General features: G+C 49.9%; 1 protein-coding gene across 1 annotated transcript in view; it reads left to right on the top strand.

Annotated features, from left to right (window-relative positions):
* Positions 1-9160, top strand: part of NWD1 (NACHT and WD repeat domain containing 1) — a 48348-nt gene extending 39188 nt beyond the window's left edge. The window contains exons 12-15 of the mRNA XM_042928813.1: positions 261-537; positions 2414-2964; positions 6137-6242; positions 7779-9160. Coding sequence (XP_042784747.1) covers positions 261-537; positions 2414-2964; positions 6137-6242; positions 7779-8080 — 1236 coding nt within the window. The 3' untranslated portion in view covers positions 8081-9160. The remainder of the gene's footprint in view (positions 1-260; positions 538-2413; positions 2965-6136; positions 6243-7778) is intronic.
* Positions 9161-12257: the final 3097 nt, after the last annotated feature.

Below are 12257 nucleotides of genomic sequence, written 5' to 3' on the forward strand. Positions count from 1 at the left end.
AATTATGATGAAAACAGTTTTGTGTTTGCAAGCCCTCCTGAAAATGCCTGGCGGTACCCTCCAGGGGTTCCCTGGACCACACTTTGAGAACTGCTGTGGTAGTGGCTCGGTGAAGGGTGGGGAGGTTTGAGGGGGTGGAGAAGGCCCTCGAACTGCAGCCTGAGAATTCACCAGAGGTGGACAAATGGGTTCATGCATATTTCTTAGCTATGACAGCGTAAGGAAGAAGTCAGCTTTGGCCCTCTGCTGTCCATCCTCAGGTGTGGAGTCTGTCAGAGCAGGGGACCCTGCTGGATGTTCTGGAAGGCGTCGGGGCCCCCGTGAGCCTGTTGGTCTGGGGTGGGGCCTTGGTGGCATCTGCTTCCCAGCAGTCCTCGTCTTTCAAAGTCTGGGATCTCACGTCTGTGCGGCAGCCAAGGGCCTCTACCCCGTTTCTGGATCGCACTGGCCTCACTGCGGTATCACACGATGGAAGCTACGTTTACTTCCCCAAGATTGGGGACAAGAGCAAAGTCACCATCTGGGACTTAGCAGAAGGTTTGTAAGATATAAGCACGGCCATTTGTGTGGGTAAGAACCAAAGCTCCTGTCCGGGACTGCTTGGGTTCTTTACACCAGGGACTGGGCGTTTTAAACGACAGACGTTTACTTCTCACGGTTCTGGAGGCTGGGAAGGCCAAGGCCAAGGCACTGGCGGATCCGGGTCTGGTGACAGCCGGCTTCCTGGTTGCAGATGGCCACGTTCGCATTAGGTCCTCACAGGAGTGCAAGCCCTCTTGTCCCCTGTATAAGGGCACTTATCCCATCGTGGGGGCTCTGCCCTCATGGCCAAATCACCTCACAAAGCCTCCTGGCCAACGCCATCACATCATGGGCTGGGGTTTCGACACGCAAATTTGAAGGGACACATTCAGTCCATAGCACCCCCATAACTGCAGTCAGGTTGACAGTGGCTAATAAAAATCAGGACTTGATGTGATAAATTTCCAGCGTGTGGGTAATTGACCGTCTGGTTGTCAATCCCTCGTTTCGTTTGGGTTTCCTGGAAGCAGGGCACGTGATGGGGAAGTTTGCACAAGGGGTATGTTAAGGGGAGCTCCCGGGAGAAACCTAAGCAGGGGTGATCAGAGCAGGCAGGGGCAGGGGGAGGGCTGAACGAGCAGGTGGGGGAGGACCTAAAGCAAGAGGTCTCGTCTTTTTTTCTTTTAATTTTTTTAAATGTTTGTTTATTTTTGAAAGAGAGAGCACGAGCGGGGGAGGGGCAGAGAGAGGGAGACACAGAATCCAAAGCAGGCTCCAGGCTCCGAGCTGTCAGCACAGAGCCCGACGCGGGGCTCAAACTCACAAACCTTGAGATCATGACCTGAGCCAATGTCAGCCGCTCAACTGACTGAGCCACACAGGCGCCCCTAGTCGTGTTTTTTTTTTTTTTTTTAATGTTTATTTCTTTTTGAGAAACAGAGCACAAGTGGGGGCGGGGCAGAGAGAGAGACTCAGAATCCGAAGCAGGCTCCAGGCTCCAAGCTGTCAGCACAGAGCCCGATGCAGGGCTCGAACCCACGAACCGCGAGATCGTGACCTGAGCCGAAGTCGGTAGCTTAACCGACTGAGCCACCTAGGCGCCCCAAGGGCTAGTCTTTTATATCCCCACATCAGGCAGTCACTGGCTACAGGCCGTTCTGGGTGGTGGGGGAACCCCCTAAGCATTTTGAGATGAGGGGCTCCCTTCACCTGAGGGCAGTGAGCAGCCTAGGGTCTGGGTGCCCTGGCCCGTAAAGGGAGTCTGGACACATCACCAACTGTGTCTGCTGTGATCTCCATGGGGGCGGATGGAGGTACAGAAATCCCTCTTTAACGATAATATGAGAAAAGAGATTCACTCTCAGCCTCCTGCATTCATGGATTTGGCAGATGTTTGGTTAGTGCTGGCCGCAGGGCCGGGCTCTGCGGTTGGCAGTGAGCAGGACAGACGAGGTGACCGTGCTTGAGGCCCTTGCTCACTAGTTGAGGGGCGGAGCCCGACGCGAAGCTAGGGGGCACGGTGGGAAATGAGATACAAGCCCGCAAACTGGGGCCCGCGGGCCAGATCGGACACACACTGCCTGCGTGCGGCATGTTGGGGGGCTTCAACCTCAGGGTTAAGAGGTTAAGGGTTAGGAGCATACAGCCTGCAAGGCAAAAAAAATTCACTCTCCAGCCCTTTACAGACGTTTGTAAAGGAAACATCTGGGATGAGAGCTCATGTGTGTCAGCGTGTCCGTTTGTCCCGATGGGGAGCAGGGAGTCATCAGAAAGTGTTAACCAGGGTGGGGGGGAATACAGATAATGAGAGCGGTTTTCAAAATCCTTAACAATTTGCGGAGCGAGCCCGTTCCTCTGAGCTGTTCCTGATGCGACCTTCTCTCCGTGGCAGGTGAGGAGCAGGACGTCCTGGATGCCTCCAGTGAGGTCAGATGTCTGGAGGTGGCCCAGCGGGCCAATCTCCTTTTCACTGGCCTCGTTTCGGGGGTCGTCCTGGTGTTCCCCCTGAATTCCAGACAGGACGTGATGTGCATCCCCCCTCCCGAGGCCCGGAAAGCCATCAACTGCATGGCCCTTAGTCAAGGAGAGGAGCGCCTGGCCATCGCCTATGACAGCATCATCCTGGTGCTGGACATCAGCCCCGGGGATCCCTGTCCGGTTGTCGATGGGCCAACATACACCTTCTACACCCAGCTCCCCGAGACCATCTCCAGCGTGGCCGTCCTGGCTGACTGCCGTGTGATGTACGGCATGACCGACGGTGACCTCTTCCTTTACGAGTGTGCGAATTCCAAAGTGTTCCCTCTGGAGGCCCACGGGAGCCGGGTCACCTGTGTGCAGGTCAGCCACAAGGAGCAGCTGGCGGTCAGCGGATCCGAGGAAGCCCTGCTGTGCCTCTGGGACCTGCAGGCCTGCAAGTGGAGATTCGAGACGAGCTACACGGTGCGTGGCCCACACACCGCGTGCAGGCTAGCTCCCGGCGTTAGAAAGCTGATGACAGGTGTCCTGTATTAAGTGCATACCGTGCGCCATCACCCAGGGTCGGGAGCAGGGTGGGGCCCGTGAGGGACACTCACCTCGGGAGCAGAGCTTAAGGGGCTGCCCCGAAACTCGGCAATCAAGAGAGACGCTATTTTAAGGCAGTATTTACAAAAATCGAGACAAATGCAAAAGATAGCAAGAGAACGAAATCTTTTAAAACATTTTTTTTTTATTTTCGAGGGAGAGAGAGGCAGAGCGTGAATAGGGGAGGGGCAGAGAGAGAGGTAGACAGAGGATCCGAAGCGGGCTCTGCGCTGACAGCAGAGAGCCCAATGCAGGGCTTGAACTCGCAAACTGCAAGATCATGACCTGAGCCGAAGTCGGACGCTCAACCGACTGAGCCACCCAGATGCCCCAAGATATCGTTTTAAATAAAGATCAGATTACCCTAATCCTGATAGCCATTCTTGTGCCCAAGAGTTTTGATTGCTAGGTGTGGCCAGAGGCCACACCGTCCCGCCTCTTGGAGCCACGTTCTCAAGAGGGGAGACACTGTGAGTTCTGTGAGGGCTCACAGAGGTGAGGGCTTTTGTGTTTTGCTTATGGAGGTGGCCCCCATCCCTAGGAGAGCTCCTGACATGTCCTCAAGGCTCGACAAATGTTTGTGGGAAAGGGCTGGTGTGTAAGAAGAGCTTTGAGGAAAAATAGGACAAGGTAAAGGGGGTAGAGGCTGCTATTTAAGAAAGTCAAATGAGCCTGGCGGAACAGCATTCTTGGCAGAAGGAACAGCAGCTGTGAAGGTCTGAAGCGGGGAAACTGGCAACTGACTCCCTAACGTATGAAGTGTCTTAGAGTCCATACTGCCCACCTCGTAAGGAGCTATTCTAGTTTTTTGTATCAATAGAATTAAGAGCTGCCATAAATATATTCATATATTCATATTATATACTATATGAAAATGCATATTAGAATATCCTTCTATAATGTAATCCCTACAACGACCTCATAAGGTTGGTGTTACTATTCCAGTCTTTCAAATGGGGAATGAAGGCCAGACCTTTGGTTGTAAGATATAAAAATTATTCATAAACATAGGAAGATGATCTTGTAACTAAGAGAGACAGTACGTGCAGTTTCATCTTAAAAGGCTTTTGTCCTGGCTCGGTTAAACTCAGGTCATGTCTCGTGGGTTTGAGCCCTGCTTTGGGTTCTGTGCTGACAGCTCAGAGCCTGCAGCCTGCTTCAGATTCTGTCCCTCTCTCTCTGACCCTCCCCTCCATGCACTTTGTCTCTTTCTCAAAAAAATAAATAAACATTAAAAAAAAAAAAAAAGCTCCCATCCCATCTGACATTTATTTTTAGGAAGCCACTATAAGGCTGGGCTGTAAGTAATCTTTCATCTTGTTGAGTGGAAAATATCACCCCAGCAGTTAAATACACCTAGCTCTTTCTTTTTTCCTTTTTCTAATTTTTTTTTTTTTTAATTTTAGAGAGAGAGGCAGAGACAGAGACTGTTAAGCAGGCTCCACGTGGAGCCATCACAGGGCTCAGTCCCACGACCCTGGGATTGTGACCTGAGCCCAAATCAAGAGTCAGACACTCAACTGACTGAGCCCACCCACGCACCCTGTCATGTATTTATTTATTTGTTTATTTATTTATTTATTTATTTATTTATTTATTCATTCATTTATTTATTCCCTGTTTTTGTTTGTAAATAAACTTCATCTTGGAATGGTTTTAGGTCCTCCTGTACGCACTCCTTACCCAGCTTCCCCGATGTCGACCTCTTATGTGACTAGAGTACGTTAGTCACAATGAATGAGTTACCATGGGGACAGTACTGTTAACTAAGCTTCCAACTTGACTGGGATCACACATTTTTCAACGGATTTCCCTTTTCCGTTCTAGGCTCTAGGATGCCATGCTGCATTTAGCATCTAGCATTTAATTAAAGACCATTGTAGCTGGGGCGCCTGGGTGGCTCAGTCAGCTGAGCATCCAACTCCAGCTCAGGTCATGATCTCATGGATCATGGGTTCAAGCCCCGCATCAGTCTCTCTGCTATCAGCACGGAGCCTGCTTCATATCCTCTGTCCCCATCTCTCTCTGCCCCTCCCCCACTTGCGTGCGCTCTCTCTCTCTCTTTCTTTCTTTTTTTTTTTTTTTTTTATTTATTTTTGGGACAGAGAGAGACAGAGCATGAACGGGGGAGGGGCAGAGAGAGAGAGGGAGACACAGAATCGGAAACAGGCTCCAGGCTCCGAGCCATCAGCCCAGAGCCCGACGCGGGGCTCGAACTCACGGACCGCGAGATCGTGACCTGGCTGAAGTCGGACGCTTAACCGACTGCGCCACCCAGGCGCCCCTGTCTTTCAAAAATAAATACACATAAAAAAAATACCACTATAGTTAATGTTTGTATACTCGGGGTCACTTAAGTTAAAACTGATAGGGACGCCTGGGTGGCTCAGTCGGTTAAGTGTCTGACTTAGGCTCAGGTCATCATCTCATGGTTCACAGGTTCGAGTCCCATGTCGAGCTCTATGCTGGCAGCTCAGAACCTGGAGCCTGCTTCATGGATTCCGTCTCCTCTCTCTCTGCCCCTTCCCCACTCGTATTCTGTCTGTCTCTCTCTCTGTCTCAAAAATAAATAAAACATTAAAAAAAAAAGAAATTAAAACGGATAATTCCTGCTCTCCAATGCAAAATGCCTGTAAAGCTCTCAATCCCGTCCCTATGAAGATGTGTTTTGGTCCTGGGAATATCGGTCCTACAATCTCTCCAGGGTTTCATTGGATCCGTCCCACATGAGGGGCTTACAAGCCTGGCTTCCTACACAGATGCCTTGGGGTAGGTCTCCTAGGTGACTCTCAGTTTGAAATCCAGATCACCTTGTCTTTTCTTTTTTTTTTTTTTTTTAAATGCTTTATTTTTGACAGAGACAGAGCATGAGCCGGGGAGGGACAGAGACAGAGGGAGACACAGAATCTGAGGCAAGGTCTAGGCTCTCAGCATAGAGCCCAATGCGGGGCTTGAACTCACAAACTGTGATCGTGACCTGAGCTGAAGTCAGATGCTTGACTAACTGAGCCACCCAGGCGCTCCAAGATCACCTTGTCTTTTTCAACAGAATTCTTATTGTAGAGGAGTCCAGTGTGTCTGCTTCTCCAAGGATGACAAGTACGTGTACGCGGGCTTGAAGGATCGCTCCATAATCGTCTGGAGTGTGCTGGATGGTGAGTCATTTTGCTTTGAGGGCAAGACCGAGCTCAGATCTGGCGAGGAATGCCTTGTTCTGGGCTCTGGACACTACAGGGCTCTGCTCTGGTCTCCCCTAGCTGGGTCCCTCTGCTTACAGAGGTGTCTGTGGGTCACGGGGACAGGCCCCCCCCCAGAGCTACACCTCCTCTTTTTAGACCCGTGCTCTGGATACCTGGAACATTCTCCCCACCTGGGAGGTGCCCTCTTTAGGGCCTGGGCAGCCCTCTTCTCCGGGTCCATCCTTCTGAGGGTGGACTGTGCCCCTAGTATGAGCACCCCGGGACTTGGGGGCCGGCCATGGGTGATGAGCCTGGAGTCTGGGTGCATGAGCTGGGTAGGCGGTTCACGTGCATATGTGTGAGGCCCCGAGGACTGTAGGATAAAGCTGAGTGAGGGAAGAGGAGGGGCCAAGCCACGAAGAGCGGGAGACTCTCGCACACCATGACTTTCCAGTATGGAACTGAGGACCCTGAGAATTCTCAACACAACATGACCTTCCAGGTGGTTCCGAAGACACGTCCATCAATGTAGGAGGACAGAGCATAGTTCACTGAATAGTTTATTGTCTAGATTTCCAACATTTACGCATTGGACCTTATAGGATGTGGGCCCTGATTCATTCTCTTGCCCCAGGCCCCCTAAACGATAGGGGCCAGCTTGCTTAAGACCAGCCACTTTGCAAACCTCCCAGCTCTCGGTCTGGTCAGTATTACCCTAAAGGCATATTAATGAGCGTTAACGCTTCTTGTGTACGGGGTCCTGTTCCCGGGCCATTGAATTCCCTTGGCAGCCACCTCATTCTACAGAGCAAAAATTGAGGCTCTGAGAGGTGAGGTGACTGCCCAAGGTCACACAGTGACGCTTGTCTGCCTTTGTCGCCCTCCTACGTGATCTCCTATAGAGAAAGGAACCCTTCTGACCCTGGGCAGGGCATCCGTGCCGTTAGCTCCCCCCCCACGTAACAAGTGATGAAGCTGAAGTTCAGGGGGGTTAAGAGATTTGCCCAAGGTCACAAAGCGCATGGGTGGGTGAATGGATATCAGGTCGACTGGAATACATTGTAACCAAATACACTGCAATCCGACGTAGCGTAGCTTAATGCTTGTGGCAAAGATCTGCAAGTTAAAAAAGTTACGGATGACTCGGGCGCTGCGATCTGCGGATTGCGGCCTTCAAAGCCCAGCCCGGGCAGGTGCACAACCTCTCTTTCTCCTCCTCCTCCAATAATAACCTTTACCGAGCTCACTCTGGGCTGAGACCGATACACCTGACACACTTAACATCTTGGAACCTTAGAATTCTCCTCAGCAGGCAGGTTCGGCTCTCATTCCCACATCGCCCATGAGGCAGGGGGGACTCCCGAGAGTTTAGACGTCGTCATGCCTAAGCTAGTAAGAGGCATAGCAAGGATGTGACCCGCGCAGCCAACTCTCACATGTGTGAGATTGGATCTCTGTGGCCCCCATGGTCTCATGTGTGCCCTGCTGTCCCCCCCACCCCCACCCGAAAAGGCACCCTGCTGGCTGTCCAGTTTGTCCACGCTGTGGTGAACAGAATCATCCCAACTTCCAATGGCTTCATCGCCCCCACGAGACACGGCTATCTCATCCGGGAGCGTTTCCAGGACCCTTCGTCAAGAGCCTCGCAGCAGGACCCTCTCAAGAACTTCAAGAAGGCAGTGTGGAAGGTCAAATCCAGGCAGAGAGACGAAGCAGCGGCTGTCGCAGGAGTCCCCCAGGACTCGAGATCACCAAGTGCCCAGGGAAATGCATGCAAATCGAACAAACGCTCACAAGTCTGCCTGCTCGTGTAGAACCCCCTCCCCCATGGGGGCATGAGACGCCAGTGACTTAGCCCCCCTTCAGTCCGGTTGAAGCAAAGAGAATGTACGTGTTGATGTCTATCCGGACCCAAAGCCCCAGATTATATGACTCAGACCCTGTTTCTCACCATCTTTCCACTCTGCTCTCCTGCTTGTTGGCTGGGTTCCCCCAGGAACCCGCCACCCCCAGGTTAGCAACATGACGGCCAAGTTCAGTAGAAAAGAGACCTTCCCTTTGCCAGCAGTCTGAACCGAAGTGCTGACCCCGATTCGATTGGCCCCAGTGGGCTCATGCACCTGTCTCTGGGTGAATGCAGTGCTGTGATTGGCCAGCCTGACCCAGTGTCCACCGGGGCTGGGGATGGAGTCAATACGGCCCAAGCATGTTGCCTGAGAACGGGAGGGACTGTGCCCGGGAGGGAAACTGGGGGGTGGTACAGGGCAAAGGGAGGATGGCTGGATGTAAGATTCACCAAACCACAGAGGTGGACCACAGAGCTTTATCGTTAATTTACAAAGCATCGGGTGCTATCGTCTGATCCTTATCACAGCCCACACTTCAGGGAGGGTAGGAGTTTCTGCATCCATTTCACAGACAAGGAAACCGAGCCTTGGCAGGTAGCTGTGATTTGCTCAAACTCTCAAGCCTGGGGTGCAGGGGCTCTGAGAGAAGAGAGCCAGGAGCTTTCCCGTCCCAGCCCTGTTGAGCCACCTCGCTCCAATTTTAGTCTCAGAAGCGTGACCATCTGTACCACAGGGGACACACTCAAATGCCCACGGGGGCCAGTGGATAATCTAGATGATGGCTAGGCACCCGGGTGAGCAGCAGAGAGTGATGGAGACCGTGGGGACGTGTGGAGGACATGTGCTCTGCCTGGGGCGGGCTTGGGCACCCTGACTCTACCCCAGAATGGCCGTGGGGAAAGCCGCTCATTGGTGCCAGCTTCCTGTTGTTGTAAACAAAGCCAGAAACCCAGACTTTCATGTCACATTTTCCCCATTCTTAAAAGTTAGCGACTGATGGGAATGCAAGCTGGTGCAGCCACTCTGGAAAACAGTATGGAGGTTCCTCAAAAAACTAAAAATAGAACTACCCTACGACCCAGCAATTGCACTACTAGGCATTTATCCACGGGATGCAGGTGTGCTGTTTCAAGGGACACATGCACCCCCATGTTTATAGCAGCACTATCAACAATAGCCAAAGTATGGAAAACGCCCAAATGTCCATCGATGGATGAATGGATAAAGAAGATGTGGTATATACATACAATGGAGTATTACTCGGCAATCAAAAAGAATGAAATCTTGCCATTTGCAACTACATGGTTGGAACTGGAGGGTATTATGCTAAGTGAAATTAGTCAGTCAGAGAAAGACAAAAATCATATGACTTCACTCATATGAGGACTTTGAGATATAAAACAGATGAACATTAGGGAAGCAAAAATATATAAAAACAGGGAGGGGGACAAAGCATAAGAGACTCGTAAATATGGAGAACAAACTGAAGGTTACTGGAGGGGTTGGGGGGGGATGAGCTAAATGGGTAAGGGGCACTAAGGAATCTACTCCTGAAATCATTGTTGCACCATACGCTAACTAATTTGGATGTAAATTAGAAGGAAAAAAAAAAAAAAGGTAACGATTGGCTCAAATTTGCAGCTACAGGCACATTTAGCCCGTGTGTCTCTAGTTCAGGAGCCGGCTTCGTGAGTCAAGCCGGCATGAAAATAACAAACCTGTCATAGCCTCTCCCCTCTGTCGGATTCCAGACAGTTTCAGAACAAGCAACCTTAGAAACAGAGGCTTTTAAGCTAGATGTGACCCTACTGACTGTCTTATTGAGTAGTTTCCCAAACTAGGGTTCCCAAAAGGGCTTTGGCATTTGCGCAGATACGAGTATCAAATCCCATTTTTAAAACATATTTTAAACCGTAATTTAAAGATGCCTGTTCAGCTGGGTTAGGAAGCAGCTTTTAAGGTAGCGGAGATAACTAACGTAGGATTCTCCTGCCGTCTTCCTTTAACTAAGATTTTGAGGGGAGGCCTTGAAAAGACAGCGACTCGTTGCCACTACTCTGTGGATCAGGGGTTTTACCCAAATCAGAAATAAAGTGGATGTCGTGACAGAGTGAAGATTTCAGCTACAACGTACGGTTTTAAATGCGTGCTCCCATCTCGACGGCCTCAGTGAGAATCCATTGTTTTTACGTAAATACTAATTTGCACATAGAAGAGAAATTTTACCAATAAAATGCTACTCTGAATCGTTGTACTATTGGGAGTTTTTGCAGTGAACTTTCATTTGAAAAGGTCTGGTTGCTATGAATGTTTGGCAAGCCCTGTGCTTTAAGGAGGTGTGATTTGTGAGAGATGCCCCCGCCAGGGCGGAGCCAGGTTGAAAGCCCCACTTTGCTGTCTTACGCTAAGCAGTAACATGTAACATTGCATCAAACTGGGATACTTTTGAGAGAGAAGGGTCGCGCCTTGAACAATTACCCCTTGAGGTGCCTGGGTGGCTCAGTCGGTTAAGCGTCTGACTCTTGGTTTCGGCTCAGGTCATGATCTCACGGCTCATGGATTCGAGCCCGAGTCAGGCTCTGTGCTGACAGTGTGGAGCCTGCTTGGGATTCTCTCTCTCTCTCCCTGTCTCTCTGCCCCTCCTTGCCTTTCTCTCTCTCAAAATAAATAAATAAACTTAAAAATATATTTTTTAATACACAATTACTCCCGGACAGTTGAAAAAAAAAATTGGACTGTCCCAAGATGATTGGAACGTACTTGCAGCAGGAATTAATTTATATTAAATTCCAAAGACTTTTTAAAATTGAGATGTAGGGACGTCTGGGTGGCTCAGTCGGTTAAGCGTCCGACTTCGGCTCAGGTCACGATCTCACTGTCCGTCAGTTCGAGCCCCGCGTCGGGCTCTGTGATGACAGCTCAGAGCCTGGAGCCTGTTTCGGATTCTGTGTCTCCCTCTCTCTCTGCCCCTCCCCCGTTCATGCTCTGTCTCTCTCTGTCTCAAAAATAAATAAACGTTAAAAAAAATTTTTAAATTGAGATGTAATTAACATAATGCTCTATCAGTTTCCGGTGTATGACATAATGATTCAATATTTGCATGTTGCAAAATAAATTTAGTTAACATCCAGCCCTACACATAGTGACACTTTTTTATCTTGTGATGAGAACCTTTTTAAAAAGATTTTATTTTATTATTTTTAAAAGATTTAGGGGTGCCTGGGTGGCTCAGTTGGTTGAGCGTCCGACTTTGGCTCAGGTCAGGATCTCATGGTTCATGAGTTTGAGCCCCATGTCGAGCTCTGTGCTAACAGCTCAGAGCCTGGTGCCTGCTTCAGATTCTGTCTCCCTCGCTCTCTGCCCCTCCCCCACTCACGTTCTGTCTCTCTTTTTCAAAAATAAATAAACATTAAAAAAATTTTTTAAAGATGTATTTATTTAAGTTCTCTCTATACCCAACGTAGGACTCGAACTCACAACCCTGATATCAAGAGTCGCAATGTCTACCAACTGAGCCAGCCAGGTGCCCCATGTGCTGAGGACTTTTGAGATCTATTCTCTTAGCAACTTTCAAACATACCGTACAATATTAATTATAGTCACCACGCTGGACATTACATCTCCAGAACTTATTTATCTTACACCTGGAAGTTTATAAGCTTTGACCACCTTTGCCCATTTTCCCCACCATCCCTATCCCCTGCCTCTGGTAACCACAAATCTGTTTTCTGTATCTATACGTTCAGGGTCTTTTAAAATTTATTTTTGAGACAGAGAGAGAGCATGAGCTGGGTAGGGACAGAGTGGGGGTTGGGGAGAGAGAATCCCAAGCAGGCTCCACATGTGGAGCCTGACCCAGGGCTCAATCTCACAACCACAAGAACGTGACCTGAGCGGCTACCAAGAGCCAACCGCTTAACCGACAGAGCCACCAGGCACCCCCATTTTTAACTTTGACTTTATTTTAAAAGTCTACGGACTTTTTATTCATTCGCTTAGCGTGAAAATGTTCCAGCCTATAGCCAAGTTGTAATACGAGGACAATGAACACACATTGGTTCACCATCACGATTGAACAACTCTCCTAGCGCTGCCAGTCTTCCGCTAAACCACTTCAAAGCAAGGGCCAGGAATGGGGTGAGGA

The sequence above is a fragment of the Panthera leo genome, chromosome A2 (genome assembly GCF_018350215.1).
Source record: "Panthera leo isolate Ple1 chromosome A2, P.leo_Ple1_pat1.1, whole genome shotgun sequence".
Taxonomy (NCBI): Eukaryota; Metazoa; Chordata; class Mammalia; order Carnivora; family Felidae; genus Panthera; species Panthera leo.